At 39.0% G+C, this 19,240-nt stretch overlaps 1 protein-coding gene across 3 annotated transcripts in view; it reads left to right on the forward strand.

Annotated features, from left to right (window-relative positions):
* The window catches only part of GAN (gigaxonin), a 56,827-nt gene extending 38,089 nt beyond the window's left edge, over nt 1-18,738 (forward strand). For 2 of the 3 annotated variants that reach the window (XM_016165920.2, XM_036231513.1), the window contains exons 10-11: nt 5,789-5,898; nt 5,986-18,738. In XM_016165920.2, the coding sequence (XP_016021406.1) occupies nt 5,789-5,898; nt 5,986-6,167 (292 nt within the window). In that variant the 3' untranslated portion in view covers nt 6,168-18,738. The remainder of the gene's footprint in view (nt 1-5,788; nt 5,899-5,985) is intronic. The other variant, XR_001599535.2, reaches the window with a different exon arrangement.
* Nucleotides 18,739-19,240: the final 502 nt, after the last annotated feature.

The raw sequence follows: 19,240 nt of genomic DNA on the forward strand, positions 1-19,240 counted from the left end.
TAGAAAGAAAATAGCATATTTTTATTTCTTAAGAGATCGGATGTTTCCAAGTATGTTATATTTGCATTCCCTGGAAACTGTTGCCAGATGAGCAATCTGTATTAGATTGGAGACCATTTATTGTTTTAAGTAATCTCTTGTCTTTCCTGCCTTTGTTCCCTATTTTTAGGGTAAAACTTTCCTGGAAAACTGCCATATCTTATTATTTTCTATGTTTCTGACTAAAAACAAACTGAAGGAAAGCAAAGTAATCGCCATAAGTTATACCAAGTCATAGAAACAACTTACTATATCCGAATGACAGTGTCTTGATTCCGTTCCTTGTGCCCGCTTCTTTTACTAATATTGCCATCCACTCAGTTGTCCATACTCAAAAAACATCATCATTGCTTCTCTCCTGTCCATCGCATCTCATCAGTTGTCATGCCTTATTTTCTTTTTAAAATTTTTTTAAAGGTTTTTATTTTTCAATTAGAGTTGACATTCAGTATTGTTTTATATTAGTTTCAGATGTTTTGCATAGTGGTTAGACATTTATATAACTTACAAAGTGATTACCTGGATTACTCTAATGCCCACCTGGCACTGTTTATACATAATTACAATATTATTGACTATGTTCTCTATGTTCACATCCCCATGACAATTTTTTAACTACCCATTTGTAATTCTTTTTTCTAACTCTAATATTTTTCACATTCACTCACCTTTATGTCTCTGCTCCCACCCCAATGCGTTCACTCTTTTCTTATGTGCAATGTCGTTAGCTTTCTGACCAGTTTTCATTCCTACATTCACCTGCTTGTGCATTTGAAAAATTAATGTGACTTTGATCATTTCATTCTCCTGATGAAGATTCTTCATATTTCCTCATTACTTGCCAAATAGAGCTAATAGTATTTAGCAAAGGGAGAGGCCTTGTAGTCCCTCCAGCACCCTCTATTGACAAAGCTTACCACTGCATTTTTCTTTCCAACGAAGAACCAGCTGTTAATTTTCTTCTCCATTGTGTGTTTTCCATTTCTGCTCTTGTGTTATTATTATTTTTTTTCATTTTACTTAGAGTTTATTCTGCTCTTCCTTCCCTAGCTAATTCAGGTAGAATTTTGAATTTTTTTCATTTCTCTGCTGAAATCTTCTACCTTTTCATCATAAACACCTTTCTCTTACTGTGCCTAGTTGTGGTAGCTGCATTCAAGTCCCTGCCTGATAGAAAATCCCAGCATCTGAGTCATCTCAGAGTTGGCATTTGTTGATTGTTTATTCCCTTGAGAATGGGTTCTCATTTTTCTGGCTCTTCTTTCGTTGAGTAATTCTGGATTGCGTCCTAGACGTTGTTGAGGCCCTGAAGTCTCATATTGCTTCAGAGTATTGCTCTGAGAGTTTCAGCAGGCAGGAGATTTGATTAGACTCAAATTGCAGGCTGTCATACCTGCAGCGGGCAGCTGCTCACGTCTGAATTCAGTTCTTCAAGCCTTAGTTACAAGCATTCGTGTTCTGGAGTCAAAGACTCGAGATAAGTGGATTCACATATAGGGGTTCTTCTCTACTTCCCATCTTTATAAGAGTCCCCTGCACACCTCGGTGACCCTGTTTGCCCCAAAATGTTCTGTTTACCCTGATTCCAGTGATCAAAAAGACAGCAGAGTTTTCTTTCAGGGTTTCAGCTGTTACCCTCAGCCTTCCCCATGCATAAAGCTACCAAAGAACAGAAACACTCCACATGGGAGACATGTTCATCTTTCAGCTTTCCCCATATCGGCCTGGTTTTACTCAGACTCCTGAGTCCTCAGGCAGTTGTTTGTTTTATTTTGTCCAGAGTTTGTAGATTTTCCTTCCAGGAAGATCGGCTTTTTAAGAGCTCCTTCCTCCCTAAAAGCAGAAACCTCTCTAAAGCTCCCTCTTTTCTTCTCTCTCCTGAGTTGATTGCCCATCTCCTCTTCTCGCCTGCCTTTCTCTTCCTGCTCTACTTTCCCCGAAGCTTGCTGCCATGATCCCTGCTGTGTTTTAGTGTCATTCTCAAGGGCAGTCTTAATTCTGAGTTATTAGAAGACACTTCGTTGTAGCTCCCCAGTCCTGATAAGCCCAAGTTTGAAAATCTTGTAACTAAAGGCATAATATTGCCTCATTCATTGCAAAAAATCACTACTACTTATTGATGCCTCCCATCATAGATACGATGCAAAGTGTTTTACGTTAGTGATTCCATTTCATCCTCACAATGGTCATTTGAAGTTAGTGATGATGTCTGGTATCCCCACTTTACAGAGACTGGGTTAGCTAAACTGTTCAAGGTCAATGAAGTGATAAATGGTAGAGAAATGCAAAACTACGTGCCTTTTCTACCTGTTGTATTAGTAGCCGCTAAATACATGATCCAATTAAGCTTTCATGTTAGTTTTATTTAACATGAAGCCTCAGCACCATAGAAAATCACCTAGGATGATTTTGCTGACTCCTAGGAACTCTGAATCATTTATCTCCTTTGGACCAATTTGGTAGACCATCCATATGAACCAGTTTCTTCAGCTTTGTTTAATTTTCCAGGGAGAGATTATGTTAAATTCTCAACTCTACAAAGTGCTCTAAAATACCATTGTATTCTGATGTCCATTTTCAGTAGATAATCTAGTCAGGTCTGCCCTAATTTAGAAGTGCCAGTTACCTCCGTGAGCGCACTCGTGGCCCTGTTGATGGGTTTCTCAGAGGAGTCGTTGCGTTGCCACTGGAATTGGTCCTGCGGATGCAGTGCAGCTGCAGACAAGGCACAGAGATTCTCATCAGCTTGTTTCATCTGGAGCTTGGAATTTAAATGTTGGAGGTTTGGTTGTTTACATTTAGCCCCGAAGACATAAAATGTGAATAAGTCAGTTATTGCAGTTTGACGTTTTCAGACCTTTTCTTTCAAAGACCTGTTCAGGTCCCCATTCTCTCTTTTCAGTGAAAGCTTTGATTTTTCATTTTTCCTATTAATTCGAGGCATATTATAGTCAGAGGCCGAACCAGTCAACATTCGGGTGTTAAGTGAATCAATGTTAGATAATAAAAGTATTTAGAAATATGGCAGCTTACATTAGTTTCGCTTCTGAGTTATAGGATCTTGGAAAAAATCATTTTGCTTCTATGTTTCTTGGAATTCAAAATGTGGAAGCTATGGCTTTATAGCAATCTGGGAAGAATGTTCATTGAAATAAAAGTGCTGTTCTTAGTGAAATAGTTTTACATTTGTGCTTAGCAAATCGTGATGCTCTAGACCTACACCACTGGCTTAGGACACTTTGTAGCATCGATTTTGAGATACCAGGAGTGGTGTCCGTACTCCTGTATGTTCCAGTGATGAGTGTCGACCTGGACTTCAGAAGTTCTCAAGGGTTTAGATACATTCCCAGGTCTGGCTGAGGTCTCCTATGACCTGTTTGTGCATTTAGAGCTATTCAAATTGGTCAAATTACCTTGAATGAACATATTACACAGCAGAGTCTAGTGTTGTTGTTTTTTTAGCAAGAAAAAAAAAAAGTTGAGTTTGGAATCATTTTAGGCTTGTAGGAAAGTTGCAAAAATAGAGTTCCCATAAGCCATTCACTCAGCTTCTCCTAATGTTAACATCTTATGTAACCGTAGTACAGATGTCAAGCCAGGATATTTACATTGGTACAAATTTTATTAAGTAAACTACAGACTTTATTTGAAGTTCACCAGCTTGTCTACCAGTATTTTTTCTCTGTGTGCTCCAAGATCTAATCCAGGATCTGACAGTGCGCTCGGCTGTATTTCATTAGCCTCCTTTCATCTGTGGTGGTTCCTCAGTCTTTGGTGATACTCCTGAAGATTATTGGTCAGCTTTTCAATAGGATGTCTCTTAATCTGGATTTGTCTAATGATTTCTTGTGATTAGGCAGTGGTTGAGTATTTTGGGCAGGAATACCACAAAAGTGATGCTGTGCCCCTCTGCACCACAGCAGGAAGAACGTGATGTCGCTATGTCTTATTTCCAGTGATGCTCACCTCAATCACCTAGTTAAAGTGGTGTCTGTTGAGTGTGTCCACTGTAAAGCTGTGGGTTCCCCACCCCCCCCCCACTTGTAATTAACAAATATCTTGGAAGAGAGAACTTGAGAATATACACACATGTTCTTTCATCACTAATTTGGTACCCATCAGTGGACCACCCTGCAGTGGTTATTACTATGGCGTTTGCCTAATAGTGATTTTTCTATTTCTCTCATTCCTTCTACATTTGTTAATTGTAATTCTGAAAAGAAGACCTGTCCCTTCTCCCTGTTTCTTTTTAATGGATTCAGTTATTTATATCAGCATAGACTCATGGATGTTTATTCTGTGAGTTATAGATCTAATAGCAGCATTATTTTGTTGTTCAATTTGTTCCAGCTCTGGCCACTGGGAGCCACTTCATAGCGGCTTCTATGTCCGTTTGACATGCCCCATCCTTTTTCAAGCACGTTCTCTCTGGCAGGCAGTACAAGGTGCTCCAGGCTCATCTTGTATTTTCTGTCTCAGCTGTGGAATCAGCCACTTCTTCATGGAGCCTTGGCTCCTTTTCTTGGTTATTAAATTGATTTTCAGCAGAAGTGCCAAGGCAATTTAGTAGGGGAAGAAGTCTTTTCAGCAAATGATGCTGGAACAACTGGATATCTGTATGTGAAAAAAAGAACTTTGACTCTTACCTCACACCATACTCAAAAATTGACTTGAACTATATCATAAAACCTAAACGTGAAAACTGAAACCACAATATTTCCAGAAAAGAACATAGGAGGAAAATTTTTGCAACCTTGGAGTAGGCAGAGATTTCTTAGAAGAACACAGAAAGCGCGAACTACAAAAGAATAAAAGGACAAATTGGAATTCATCACAATGAAAAACTTCTGTTCTTCAAAAGCTTCGATTAAGAAAATTAAAAAATCTACATTTTGAGAAAAATATTTATAATACATGTATCTAACAAAAGACTTTTATCCACAAATATAAAGAATCTTACAATTCAAAAGTAAGACAGAAAACCCACTTTTAAAAATGAGCAAATCTTTAAATAGACATTTCTCCAAGGAAGATATATAAAATGGCCAATAAGCACATACAGAGATGTTCGACATCATTAGTCTTCAGAGCAGTGCATACCACTAATATCGATAAGGCGAAAAAGATTGACAGTACCAAGAGCTGGCCCTGATGCCAGGCAGTTGGGGTTCTCATACGTCGTTAACCAGAATGCAGAATGGCACAACACTTTGAGAAAGACATTTTTTTCTTATTGAGTAAAATGTACCTTTAACCATATAACCAAACAAGTCAATAAATAGCATCATAAGTTCACAAAAAAGGATTTGCACTCTAATGCCTAGAACAGCTTTATTACAGTAAGCCAAAACTAGATGCTGCCCAAATGAGCATGAACACATGAATGGGTACACAAACCCTGGTGTATCCATATGATAGAATACCACTTAGAAATAAGAAACAAATTATTGATGCAGGCAACAACATGGATAAATCTCAGAAACATTGTGCTGAGGAAAAGGAACAGATTGAAAAGTGCATATTCTTTATGATTCAATATATAGGACAGTCTAGGACAGGTAAAACTAATACCTGTAGTGACAGGAAGCAGATCGGTGGCTAGCCAAGTGTAGAGTGCAGGGCTGAGATTTACTGGCTCGATGCCTAGTACTGTTGGAGGCTCACCAAGTTTCGCTGTCCCCCTTAGTCTTCCCAGATGTTGTGGTCATCCTTTGATTTTTCTTAATTTTGTCCTTCTGTTTGTTTTCAGGTGGATCTATCTTAATGACCAGAATTTATGCATCCCCGCCAGTTCTTCTTTTGTTTATGGAGCTGTACCGATAGGAGCCAGTATTTATGTTATCGGAGATCTTGATACAGGTAAGAATGTTATGGTGACTTTGTTGGAACGGTTTCCCAGTGATTCCAAGGCATGTTGTCTCACCCTTGCTTATTCTCATGGTTTAGGCACCAATTACGACTATGTGCGCGAATTTAAAAGAAGCACAGGCACCTGGCACCACACTAAACCACTCCTTCCATCCGACCTTCGCCGCACCGGGTGTGCAGCCTTACGTATTGCAAATTGCAAGCTTTTCCGCCTGCAGCTTCAACAAGGCTTATTCCGTATCCGTGTTCATTCACCTTGAAGAGGAAGCAGAGCAGAAGCAGAGCTTCTGACCAAGCACCATAACATGGCTTTATGTGAGGGGAACAGAGATGGCAGCCGAAACTTGCTCTGTGTGCCGGGCTTTGTATGGTAACTCTAGTAATTTTATAATGCTTAAAAGCTTGAGCTTCAGCTCTTGTTTGGGAGAACATGTAACTGTTGAACAACTACCTGGGAGGAATCAGTCCTCCAGTTAGATATGTCTATAGACAAATGGAGGCTAGTCAATGTCAAAAGGAAGAGAGACATGGGAATTGGTATAATGTAAAATATTGAAGTTAAAATACTAAGGTGCATTTTCCCTGAAGGGAACTCGTATCTGACTCCTAACATGCACCTGGCTTTGGTAAAGAAACAAACATTCATATATGCAAATCAACATATCCAAACATACCAAGACTGCTTTTCTACTGTACTTGGAAGGAATTATGCTAACCCTGCCCAACAAATTAAGGTTTGTGCCTAAAATATTAGATTGGACTGTATGCCAGCTAGTCTCCATTTACTACTAGTACTCTGTGCTGAGAATCTTTTTAAAACTATATTATGATTAATTGAAACTAAGATAAAATTTCTCTTTGACGACATTCTATCTTAGTATGTAAAAACTCAATGAATAAATGAGTCAGGTTGCAGCCCTCATGTAAATTCAAGGGAAGTTGCTAACTTCTGTGTTAATTTAGATTAAGGTACATCATGCCATAATTTCTGGGGTAGTACTCTTGGAGCTGTGAAGGATCTCAGCAGTGCCACTCTTCCTTTTCAATCAAAACCATTTTAATAAACATGAGGATATTAGCGAGTAGGAGATTTTATAAAAGAAAGACCCGCGTCAGACAAATAAAGGTCTGTTGTGACTAAAAACAAAACAAAAACAAACTGTCCAGACAAAATATAAAGGGATCAAAAACTTTTAAAAATAATCTGTCCGAAAGCACACAAAGTCTTGTTTACTACTGTTTAGGTTTTGAAAACTTGTCTTAGAATGCTAACGTGTTAAGAATCTAGTCTTTGTAGTAGAATTTTCTCAATGCTGTTCACTAGTAAGAGTTTTAGACAAATTACAAGTAAAGTTTAGCTGGTAGAATAAACTACCTCAATTTAATTTCATTCTTTTCATAGTAGAGCAAATTAATCTTTTCCTCCTTTCCTGTCTCTCACTCCCATGCCAACCCACTGTACTCCACTTCCTGTTGGGGGAAAATAAGTCTGTCATTAGTAGCATTTATCTTGTGAGATATTTTCCATTTGAAGTATACCACCTTAGTGTGAAATCAGGGACTTCAAAGTGCTTGATTACTTCATAATTTGAATTTTATGCAATATCAGATTTCTAATCAATTTAGTATAGAATTCTTCATTTTTAATTGTTTTCTACAGCTTTTTTTCTCTTAGAATATGGCTCTGAGAAGCAGCATTTTGTCATAATGATTAATGTATAAGTGTATCCTTTGGTTGTAAATTTTGAGAACAGGAATTTCTTCTAGATACTTCCTCTATGGAATGTTTGCATGCTGTCAACATGCATATGAAATGTCACTTCTGTTTTCCCATCATGAACAGAAAAACGGGTGAGCAGTTTGTTTGTTTGTTTGTTTGTTTGTTTACACCCAGTAGAAGTCAACACAGTGCTATAAAAGTTGCTGAGAGGAGCCTTGCCCGTGGGGGTTCTAAAGAATGTTGTACGTGGCATGTTCACACTCCATTCTGGCAGAAGATTTTGGTAAAATAAAGTATGAGGTTTTTATCTTCTCTGTCAGAGGCACTAGGCCAGATTTGCCCCACGTTCATGTAACACAATCAACTTCGATCTGTAAATCAAAGCCAGCCTTTTTGCTTTGTATCTTGTACCAGTCAGCTGTTGTCTGCACACTTTCCGATGATACTTTGGATATCTTTTAATCAAAGCAAGCTATGTGGCCACCTCAAAGAAAGAAACTTAGGTTTTTGTGGGGGTTTTTTTGTTTGTTTTTTTTTTACAATTAGATATTTGTTCTAGAGAAAACAAGTTGTTGAAAAAGTAAATTTTCTTTAGTAAAATATCTTGTGCAGACATACCCTTGGTATTCAGAAGCTGCAGTTGGGATACATTAAAGTAGCAACTAATTTCTTATTAAAGCTATGACAATCAGCTATTCTTTTTTTCAATTTCTGAAGTTGAGAATTCTTCCCAGTCTACACTGGGCCTTTTCAAGGAGACAGTTCATTATTTAGGAATGAATGGGTCCCTACTGCAATATTACCAGTGCCTGAAGTACTTGGTCAGTTCATTTTATAAAATTTTTTTTTTTTAATTCAGTTTATTGACACTGTAGCTGCGAAATTTGGAAATGTTTTTTTAAATAAATTTGCCACATAATATGGGATGCAATAACCAACAAAAGCTGCTAAGTGCCAAACTGTTATTTTACTATATATAAATATAAAAATATTATGTTGAAGTATAGGGATGTATTTAATTTTATTATGTCCCAAAATTAATTGTGACTTTTTTTTGTAAATTAGTTATTTCAGTATTGTGAAATAAATTTTAACTCATTTCATGCAGGTTTGTGTTTTAACATTCCAGTAATGCCTTGAAACATCTTTTCTTGATAAATTTTTGATGCTTCTTTTTCCATAAGGCACTTTTACCAGGTATATGTTGAAATTGGCGGCTGAGGATAGATCTTAACATTTTCAATATAACATCTTTGGGGGAAGTGCAATTTATTTTCATTATCCCACCACAGGAAGGAAAGTTGTCTCAGGTTAGAGTAAGTGAATAGTTAAAGGATCTCTCCTATGCTACAGTCTAAAGTCGGTTTGTTTGCTTGTTTTTGTTTAACACATCCAAATGTAGATTTTTCAAAGATTTAAGTATTTAAAATGAAGTTTTTTGTTTTTTGTGATAATGCTTATAGCGAGGAAAAAGTGTGAGAGAGAGGTGTGTGTGTGGGTGTGTGCTCGCGTGTGTGTGATGTGACTTGGTAAGTCTGTATATGTTTACTTTTTGAATTGTAGTTCCAAACTACATATATCACTGTCTCCTGGTGCTTCAGATAAATTCTTGAGCCTGTGGCCCTTCAGTTTATACTACTATGTTAAACTCATGTTGAGTATAAATATTTAATATATTTGTAGTTTGTAGTTAAGTTTTACTTGGTGTTTGCATTTCTTTGCTTTAGTGGGATTATTACCAACTAGTGGTTGGTATGCTATAAAGATTTGGCCTGAGAAATTTCTAAACTTATTGTTTATTTCATTAATTCATTATTTTGCTGTGAGGAGTTGATAACTAACAGTAGGATTTTTTTCAAACTGTAACAACCAAAAAAGAACATTTGGGGGATGTTGGATGGCACGCAGTTTGTTATATTGCACTACCACTGTAATGCTGGCACTTTCTTCAGTGGTGCTTTAGAAGTGCCTTTTTTTATCATTTGTAAGTAGAGGAGAGGTTCCCTAGGCAGTGTATAGGAAATAACATTCTTTATATTGACATGGTAAAGATAAGGCTGTCTTTGCTATGGCACCTCAGTTACTCATGGCAGTACATGAGGTTTTTAGAGAAATATGTTAGCTGCCTTGGTCCATTGGGGTTTTATTTGATGTGTTCCTGCTTCAGCGTACCAAACCAGGGATCCCAAAAAGTTTTCCAAGGAGCGCTAGAAACACTGCAGTATTAGAATGTTGGCTTTCTTCATTCAAGAGGAGGCCTCCTGTAGTCAGATGAAGAAAACATTTGATTATCTGGGGAAAGAATGAGGTGGCACTTTCATTGCATCGAGCTAAAACGTTCTGGGACCCCCTCAAAAAACACCAGTGGGAGGAAGGGGGAGGCTGCTCTCATTCAGTGGCTGCCCCTTGAGCCCGTGAGCCTTGGGGAGCCGGTGAAAGGAGACCCTGGTGCAGAAAAGCCTGCCCTGGGTTTAATCAACAAACATTTAGTGAGTGCCTACTAAGAATTCTGCTTGGATCTCTGGGGAGCTTAACAGTGAGGCAGATGTAATACTGCCCTCCCTCCAGATTGTAAACTCCTTGTGGGCAGGGTTCCTACCATAGTCATCTGCTAATCCCAGTGTCTAGCACACAGTAGACAGTCAGTAAATGTTTGGCCAGTGAACATAGTATGCTTGTGATCAAAGTAATGTTCTTCACAGCATTGAAGAGTACTCTCTGAGAGTGACTTATCTTGCTGGATTTTAAAGAGAAACTTGGTACACAGATGAGCTGGCCTCATAATAAAGAGTGGGAAACTAGCACAGAATTGAAAATGCAAAGTGCCTGACATATGTGACATAGAGCCCAGTGGTCTCCATGTGTTCTGTGGGATTTTTAAGACCCTGTGCTCAGCACACCTACTAATGTTTATCACATTTACCTTTGGGTTTTATTTATTGCTTTTTATATGAGGCTCAAAATCTTTTCCAGAACGTACTGCTTTGATCCTCACATCTCCGTGGTGGTGCAGTGCTCTCCACTGGACCGAGAGCAGTCTGTGAGGCCCCGTAGATGCAGCTTCCTTCCCCACTGCAGATGTGAGTAGAAACCAAAAGCAGAATCCAGGCCTTTGGATTATCGTTTTAACCATTCAGCCTATTAGACTATCACTTAATTTTCTAGGCATACAAGGATTTTTATAATAATACAATAATCATTTGTGGTACAACTTAAACCTCTAAATATATTTCTTGCAAGTTGAACAGATATGAGCTGAAAGATCTTTGGTTTTCTTTGTCAATTAAGTATAGAAATTTTAGAATTAAAAAGAAAATCGTAAGAATAAAAGTAGTAAATGTTTGAAAGAGAAACTGTTTCTACGTTAAAGAGCTAAAACTTCATTTATTCTTCCCTTTCTTGCCACATGTAATCAATAAGGGGAAAAGAAATTGTCTTACAATATTGAAGAAAGTATTTTGCTAGCTTTTTAGTAATCCCTACAGTTTTCTTTAGAGCCAGTTCAGAAATCATAGAAATTTGTGGTGTGAAGAAGAGGAGTGACCCCTTGCCCATATCTGAGGAGAATGTGAACTCAGGTTGAGTTTGTCCTGCCTACTGGCAGTGAAATCTCAGTCGTGTTCAACTATAGACTTTCTTGTTTTTGGCAAGCCAACTAGTAACTTTTTAAATGTTTTGCATTTTTTAGAAGGAAGTCTGTTATTATTTTAATTTTAAACATATCAACTCTGTCTCATTGAAAAGTTCCATTTTTGTTAAATCTGAGGAGCTCAGTTATGACTTTATTCTTGGTCTAATACATACCGTTGAGGGAAGTTTGTTCTTTTTTAATTCAATTATTGACGTTCTCTAAGTGATTGGATTTTTAAACTTCTTCCCTTTCAAACATCTAATAACAAACTCTTAATCAAATATCTAAAACAGCATTGTGTAATTATCTGATGACAAATGCCTGTTGCCTTCTCTTATTTGGGGGCAAAAACTAATCTTTTTAAATCACTTCTCAGATGAAATTTGAGCTAATTATAATTTTTGACATTAATGTCCTCGCGGCTTAACAAAGTTGTAAATTCTTAAATCACTGCGATGTGAATTAGAGAAGTTCTGAGTAGGAGGAGGATGGCAGCCCACAGAGTCCGGTACACACTGCATAAGACAAGCTGGTTAATAGGACCCATGTGAATAAATGGCCACTTCAAATAATTCAGACCCCAAGTTGATGTAGGTTTATCTTGCTTTCTGGTTGATGAATTATATTTACTAGAACTTTACTTTTAGCATTTCATTACAAATCATAGATTTTTAAGTACTTTATTCTATTCTTATTCATCAGTTACAAAAAAAGTATACCTTAGAACTTTGGGTTATGTTTTTTTCAAGTTAAACCAGTGAACTTCGTTCAAATATGACTATATCTAGCTTGCTTTATCATATTTCCTGTTTAATTGGATGAGAATTACATGCACTTATTCCCTTGTTCTTTGTGTTTATAGGAAAAACTCTGTTCTCGACTACCTCATTATGTAGTGTTGTGCTTGATCCCCTGCCAATTTAGAAATATTCAACACATTCTGTCCTTTAACAAAAGCCTGGAAGCAAGCAGTAAGCGGCCTTGAGGAATACAATTCTCTAAGGCGTATTTTCAAATTTTTTTTTAATAGGCACTTTTAATCAGGGGAACAACAATTCTCCTAGAGCTGCTGCAAAATGATTACTTGAAACTCAACTTGAACTTTAAAGAGTCTTTAAAAGACTATGTTTTCATAACGTAGAAAAGTAGTGTGTTTAGACTGCACTGTTATGTAAAACAGAGAGCTTAATTTCCATCCTTGTTAGGATCAGACAGGAAATTTTGCTATGGGTAGTTTGATCGACCCGGTGTTTGGAATTTAGACGCTTGGGGCTACTATTTTCATTTTCTATAAGGTGCTATCCTGAGCAGTTTAAGGATCTATTTAAGTGTATTTTCATGAATTTATTTCCCAAGAATCTTTTGTTTTGATGAAACTATTTGATGAATCTAGGCTCATCACTAGAGTCTACTTCCCTTTGAGTTCTAGTAACCTGGGATTTTCAAAAGAAACTCCGAAAGGGTTTCCTAAGTGCAGGGTTGAGGTGGGAACAACATAGAATTGCATTATACTTAAAATCACGAGTAATCAGATTTGTTCTGTGTGTCAGTGGAATGCCCCCACCTTTCTCCTGTATGTGCCTTCTCCACATGGCACATGTGTGGCTCTGCCTCCCCAGCATCTGTCAACTTACCTGGTCGGTAAGTTTGGGGGAGCTGTGAGGCCCATCAGGTAGACAGACCATCCCTTCCAGGTGTGATTTCTTATAGGAATTACCCACTATCCCTAGTGTCCAGAAGAGTTATGCTCATTCCTAAGAACAGCATACTAGGAATAATTTATGTACTAGGTAACACCTAAAAACTTAACCATCCTTATGGGTTAACAAGATTTCATTTTTATGCTTGTGCTTTTGAGAGGGCTTTTCAAAGGGTTCGCTCCTGACCGTAAAACAGCAGAGTTTCTCCTCAGATGACAGCAGGTCAGCACCATGTGGATCTGGCAGCAGGCCGTGAGACATTTCCTTAAGTGGTTCCCAAGAGAACCAAGGCTTATTCCTTAAAGCCCCAACCTGGATTTTAATTATTTTGAGGAAAACATCTGTAAACATTTGATGCGCTTTCCCAAGCAAACCTAGTGGTTACGAGCATGTGTGGGCTTGTGGTGCCAGGTGCATGTGGGTTTTAAAAGACTTCCACCATTGGCAGCTTTGTGACCTTCAGAAGCCCTTTAACCCCGAAGCTCAGTTTCCTACCTGTGGAAGTTGAATAATGGATATTTGTTTACCTCTTAGGGTGGTTGTAAGGATTCAGTGAAGTGATGGTGAGAACTTGGGCTAGCTGGTGCCTTGCACACAAATAGTGGTGGTGGTTATGGCCTTAGGGGGCTGTGAATTGCCACTCATCTCAGCCTCTAGTCATTGATTATGGCAGCTACTGTGGGGTAGAGGCTATTCTGCAGTCAATATCCCTGGCCTTCATGCTTTCTCCAGTCTTGTGTCTGCTGCCACACGATATACAAGTAAATGTACATTTGTGTCAATAACATTATTTACTTTCTGGCCCTATGCCACCACTCTCCTTCTACTTCTCTAAAATTTAAATTTCAGGTGATTCAGAGAGCTGAAACATCCCAAAACATGTGTTTAGAATAGTTATAAATAACCCTTAATTCAGAGTTTGACTAATGAAGCCCTCTAAGAGTACTTAACACTGTTTACCAAAGTTGAAATTTTTTCCCCTAAAATATCAAAAGTAGTAGATCGTACTGGTCAAATAAACTGGATATTTTCTAGATCTCTGTTTGAGATCAGTAGACCTAAACTCTGCTTTCTTAACTTGGATGCAATGTGATGTGAAACTTAAAAACAAGCAAACAAACAAAATTTGTGTTACTAGTGCTCGTGTGTGTGCACACATGCACGTAAAACTTTTGTACCTTCAAATAAAGAAGGGTTATTTAACAAAGTGATACAAAAATGAACTACTTGATGCTTCTATAATATCACTTCCTTTCCAGTTTAGATTATGAGACTGGTAGATTGATTACTCTATGATATGCCCTGTTTATCTTTATTTCAATAAGACATTTGATAGTCATTCTTGATATCTTTGTAAACTAGAAAAGGAAGTAGAAAAAGGGTTGAAAGTGCTGAGAAATAGATTTGAGAGCCACACCCAAGAACAGATCCTTGTCAACATGGACTGAGGTATTCTAACAGTTTTTGAGCCTCACATTTTTATTAGTCACTTGTATAAAAAAAATCAAAGGCAGAGAAAAGTGCTGGGGTGGGTTAAGTGTTGAGTGTTAGGGTCTGCAGTGCTCTTTACAGTCGAATAAGATGACTGAATATAAAGTCTTCTGTTTAGGTCCAGAAAAGATAATTCCTAATTGGAGGGGGAAAAAAGCGGGAGGGGAATCATTGATAATTTGAACATAAGCCAACTGTTTTAAAAAAGTGATAGCACGTGTCTGTATAGAGGTGTGCTAGCTAGAAAAGTCTGTTCTGCTTCTTCCATCCGTGCACGTGCTGCATTGCTAGCCCTCTGGACCACTGCATTTAGTTGCCAGTTCCAGGCACCGCAGTTTGAGAGACCAGAGCACGTCTGGAGGCCACCCGAAGGATGACAGCTTGAGTGGCAGGCACGCTGGAAGCTATAGCAGGAACCTCTGAAGGCTTGAGGCTCTGGCCTGTGGAGAAGCCTCTAGAATGAGCAGATGAGTGAGCTCCAGAGTGCCTGGCTTAGACCAACAGGCAGAAACTATAGAGACAGAATTTTGGGGTCAGTTATAGCACTTTCAAATAGAATCGCCTCGTGATAAAATGGATGCGTTCTGTGGTCCTGAGCGCTCATCTCTGAAAGCACTCCCACGGGTGACTCCCTCCGCTGTGACCAGGTCAGTGAGAGCATTCATGCACTGTGGCAGGATATTGATTATGATCTCCAGAGCTCCTTGTAGACAAGAGGTTTTGTGAAAATTTTAATAAAAAAGAAAATAATGTTCATACTTTGACTTTTACATTATTTTTGAGGAGGCGAGTCTCTTCCTTTTTACCTATACTCTCTCCCGTTCTTTCCTCCCCTCCTTTCCTCTCTACTGGCCACCAGGTCACGGTCTCTGGATTGCGGCCATGGCCAACGGCGACAACCACCTTCAGCAGAACTTTCGGAACTCCATTTCTAGAGATTCCCTAAAACCACATTGTCACTAGAACAGTGATTCTTGCTTTTTATATACTTACTGTTTTAAATCTCTCAGTACCTCTGTAGATTTAAGGAAGCTTATAGGTAAAAATTGTATCCTATCCTTTGAGAAGAATTTCTCAAGGACTTGATTCCGCTCCTGGTTTGTCTGTCCCTCCTCTGTGAAGGCCCACTGGAGCCCACTCCCAGTTGAGGAGGGAGAGGAACGGCACCGCCACTGTGTGTCTCTTCCTGACCCCACCTACTTTACGAAAGGTGTCCCCTAAACAGGAAACAAGCGTAAGCCGGGACGGGCACCCCAGTCCTCAGGAGGGAGCCGCCTGTGTTCCTCTTACTTGTGTGTATGTGTTTTCTCCCTGTTTCCTAGTCGTCTTTACTTATTAATAATCTTTTGTTTGAACCAGTGTTGTTTTTCCTCCCTGTGTCCTATCGTGGCCACTCAAAGATACTGCTACTAGGTGGACTCTGAGAAAACGGGCCTTCCCGCAGCTGGCCCTGCTTCCTGTGCCAGTTTAGGGACTTCAGTCAAGTGGAAGAGGTTATTTTGGTAATGTTTTTAAGAGTACTCTTTTTACACACTTTTCTTGGCAGTCGCATTCCCACCTTGCCCTCTGTTTCTCATCCCATACCTCTCCCAGCTTGGTTTTATAACCGCCTGAATTATGTATTCAAAACAAAACACAAAAACAAAAAAAACAGACTTATAGTTTCCCAGACCATTAGCCTAACAATATGTGTTGGAAAGGCATTCTTCTGAGAGCCCCTGACCTGGGCTTCATGACTAGCACTTTCCATAGCCACCATGCCCTGGCTGCAAGAGAGCCAGACTTGTAACCCAGGCCTGAGGTAGCTTCTCAGAATCTACACTGCTCTGCGCCTCCCAGGTGAGAACCCAGGGGGCCCAGAGCCTCTCCCCATCTGAGGCATCACCAATGACATATCTGTGGCTCCTTAAGCGACTGTAGACTAGAGAGCCTCCCTGGGGCCCAGGTCAGCCCCGCCTTCCGCCTACCCCAGAAGCCCTCAGGGCTCCAGATGCTACACGTACTACCTCAGCGCCAGCCAGCAGGCACCGCGCAGGCAAGTCCTCCGAGCGAGGTGCCCACGGCCTGGGTAGCTCTTGGAAACTGGCATAAACAAGCTGTCCTGCGGCCGCCCGCCGGCCTGTGCAGGTATCCCCACGTGGGGTCTGCGCTGCACCGTGCTCGCTGGCATTTGGTAGAGCAGAGTAGGCCGTTGTTTCCTTTTCTCTTCTTTAGCTCTGATTGAAAAGCACTCCAAATCGTGTATAGAATAAGAAATTAGAATTGCTTGTTTACAGAAAGAGAGAGACCTTTTCATATTTTTTTTCCAAAGGATTTTTGCTTCAGAAGAAATTCCAGACAATAAATCTGTTATTATTAATCTAGCATACGCTCATTGAATTTGACTCTTTCGCTTTGTAAAAAAATATGTAGGCTCTAGTACATGGGACAAAGGGGTATCGTCAGCTTAAAAACAAACCTTCAATTTCTGCGGGTTTATAGCATCATCTTCCTATGTGGGACCTCAAAATTCAAGTTCTACATGAAAATAGCCATCACCCAAAATCCATGGGGTAGGTAATATAATGGTGGGAAATGTATCAAGTGGTCTCAAGTTGAGAGATGCACAGGCTATTTAGCAAAACTTGCTCAGTATCTAGTTAGTGGATTTTTCTGCCGATGGGACCATTTCATTTTGACTCATTTGTAACACAGCTTTTGTTTGGTTCCTCACCCTTGTACCCTTCCAAGTCACCAGTGACATAGTGGTACTCATTTTGTTTTTAATCTTACCATTCATGAATTGCGACAATCAAAAAAATAAATGTGGCTTCGGTAGAAATTTCAAACAACCATTGCAGCCAGTTCTGCAGTATATATTAATAGAACTCTGCATAATCAGCTGATTTAACAAAAGTACCTCCCTTCTCTACCCATTTGCTCCCATCCTCATCAGAAGCTGTATTGCAGAAGTACCACGCAGGCTCTGGCAGACTAAATTTTTATCACTGTGTTCCTGGTGACAAAGGTGTTTGTATCCATCTGTAAGTGAGATCCATCTATAACGCATAAACGTGTAGATCCGTTTGTTCTCTACCACCGATGTAGGTCTTCTGCTATGAGAGGAAATGTCAAGGCAATTCCTTAAAACAGGGTTGTGAATTCAGTCTGACTCCCACACTCAGGGCCGGTCTCCACCGCAGGCCCTGGTGCAGTAGAATGGCCACTGTCGCTCCTATCGGCTGATGCCTGTGTGGTACCAGGTGCCAGATAAGTGACAGTCACCCTGTCAAGAACCAGTTTTTAGCACACTCTTGATTTGTCGTTTTGTTGCTTTTAATACCATAAGGAAAATTTTATAAATATCATGTAAATACCAAATTGCCAAAATGCCATATCAAAATTTATCATGTTAAACACAAATCTTTGTTTAATGAACCTATCTATGTTTTCTGACATGGTACATACAGAATAGTTTTTAATTTAAATCCTGCAGCTTTTATCATCTAGTAAGATTCCAAGTTGAGAAGTCTACATAAGCATGTATTCAGATTAGGTTGTATTATGTGTGATAAAGTATCCTGATCTTTAAAGAAATACCTACTACTGAAAAACAGGGATTTGCAATGGAAAATGCTTGAATTAAATGAAAGACATTATACAGAGAGTTCAAAATATTTGAAGTATCAGGAAGTTGCAACTTACAAAATTGTACTCCCCAAATTCAGTAGTACAATAGAGAAATTGTGTTTATGTGATTACATTGAAATGTCATGTCTCAAATGTCCTGTGGTCCAAATGTATTTGTTCTGTGAAGCAATTTTCTGTTTCTTTGCCAGTATGAAATTTAGCAAAGTCAAAGTAATTTTGAATTAGTAACCTTTCTTACAGAATTGCTTTATGGTTTATAAGTAATACTGACGCAAAAGGATATGTTAAATTTCTTAAATCAAGTAGCATGCACTTTGTTTACATGCTTCAGTTTATTGTGGGGTGATGAGGGGTTGATCCCCTTCCGTGAGCACAGGGCTTGTGCTTTGGGAACATATTGCAATTGTACTGTTCTCTTGTACCAAGGATCAGTGAAAGTGTTTTATCTTTTCTATGTAGTTTGTATTGACTGGATTTTATAATTGTAAGAAAAAAGACAGAGTGTTGTATTTTGATCTGAAATTTGTGTATGGTAAAGTAATTTTGTGTTAGCTATTGGAAGTTCATTTAAAACTTGAAATATTTTCTAGAAGGGTACTGAACAACATGAATCGTCTTTAAGCTGTTTAACCTAATAAAACAATTTGATGAGGAAGGCATTCTGATTGGTCCTGATTTTTACAGTGGTTCCTGCTAAATTAGCATTATCAGTGTGGCTGGATTTGATTGATGGATGGAATATTGTCTCTCTTACGCCACCACTTAAATGGTTTGGGTGTCAGCTCCCCAGATCCTGGCTCCTGATACGCTAGGATAAACTCCTTGGCAGCCCTCCTCGGCAGTCACTGCCTCGCTGCCTCGGTGTCTTCCAGCCCCATCAGAATAAGCCTCCACACTGTCTTCTCCCAAAAACAGTTTTGAATTTCCTTTCCTCAGAAGAGAAAAAGAAATTAGACTTAAGAGCAATAGAGGACCTTAATGTCGAGAGTGTAGTTATATATTGAAGAATTCTATCTGTGTAAAATAGAATTCTGTATCATTTCCTCTTGCTACCATAGTTAGAAACAATAAACCTACAAAGACTGGTGCTAAAAAATGTCAAACGCAGAGCTCCACTGAAGGCAAGGGGCAGAGAGCTTGGAGACGCTACTAGTAATGTGA

The sequence above is a fragment of the Rousettus aegyptiacus genome, unplaced genomic scaffold, assembly GCF_014176215.1.
Source record: "Rousettus aegyptiacus isolate mRouAeg1 unplaced genomic scaffold, mRouAeg1.p scaffold_m13_p_14, whole genome shotgun sequence".
Classification (NCBI taxonomy): Eukaryota; Metazoa; Chordata; class Mammalia; order Chiroptera; family Pteropodidae; genus Rousettus; species Rousettus aegyptiacus.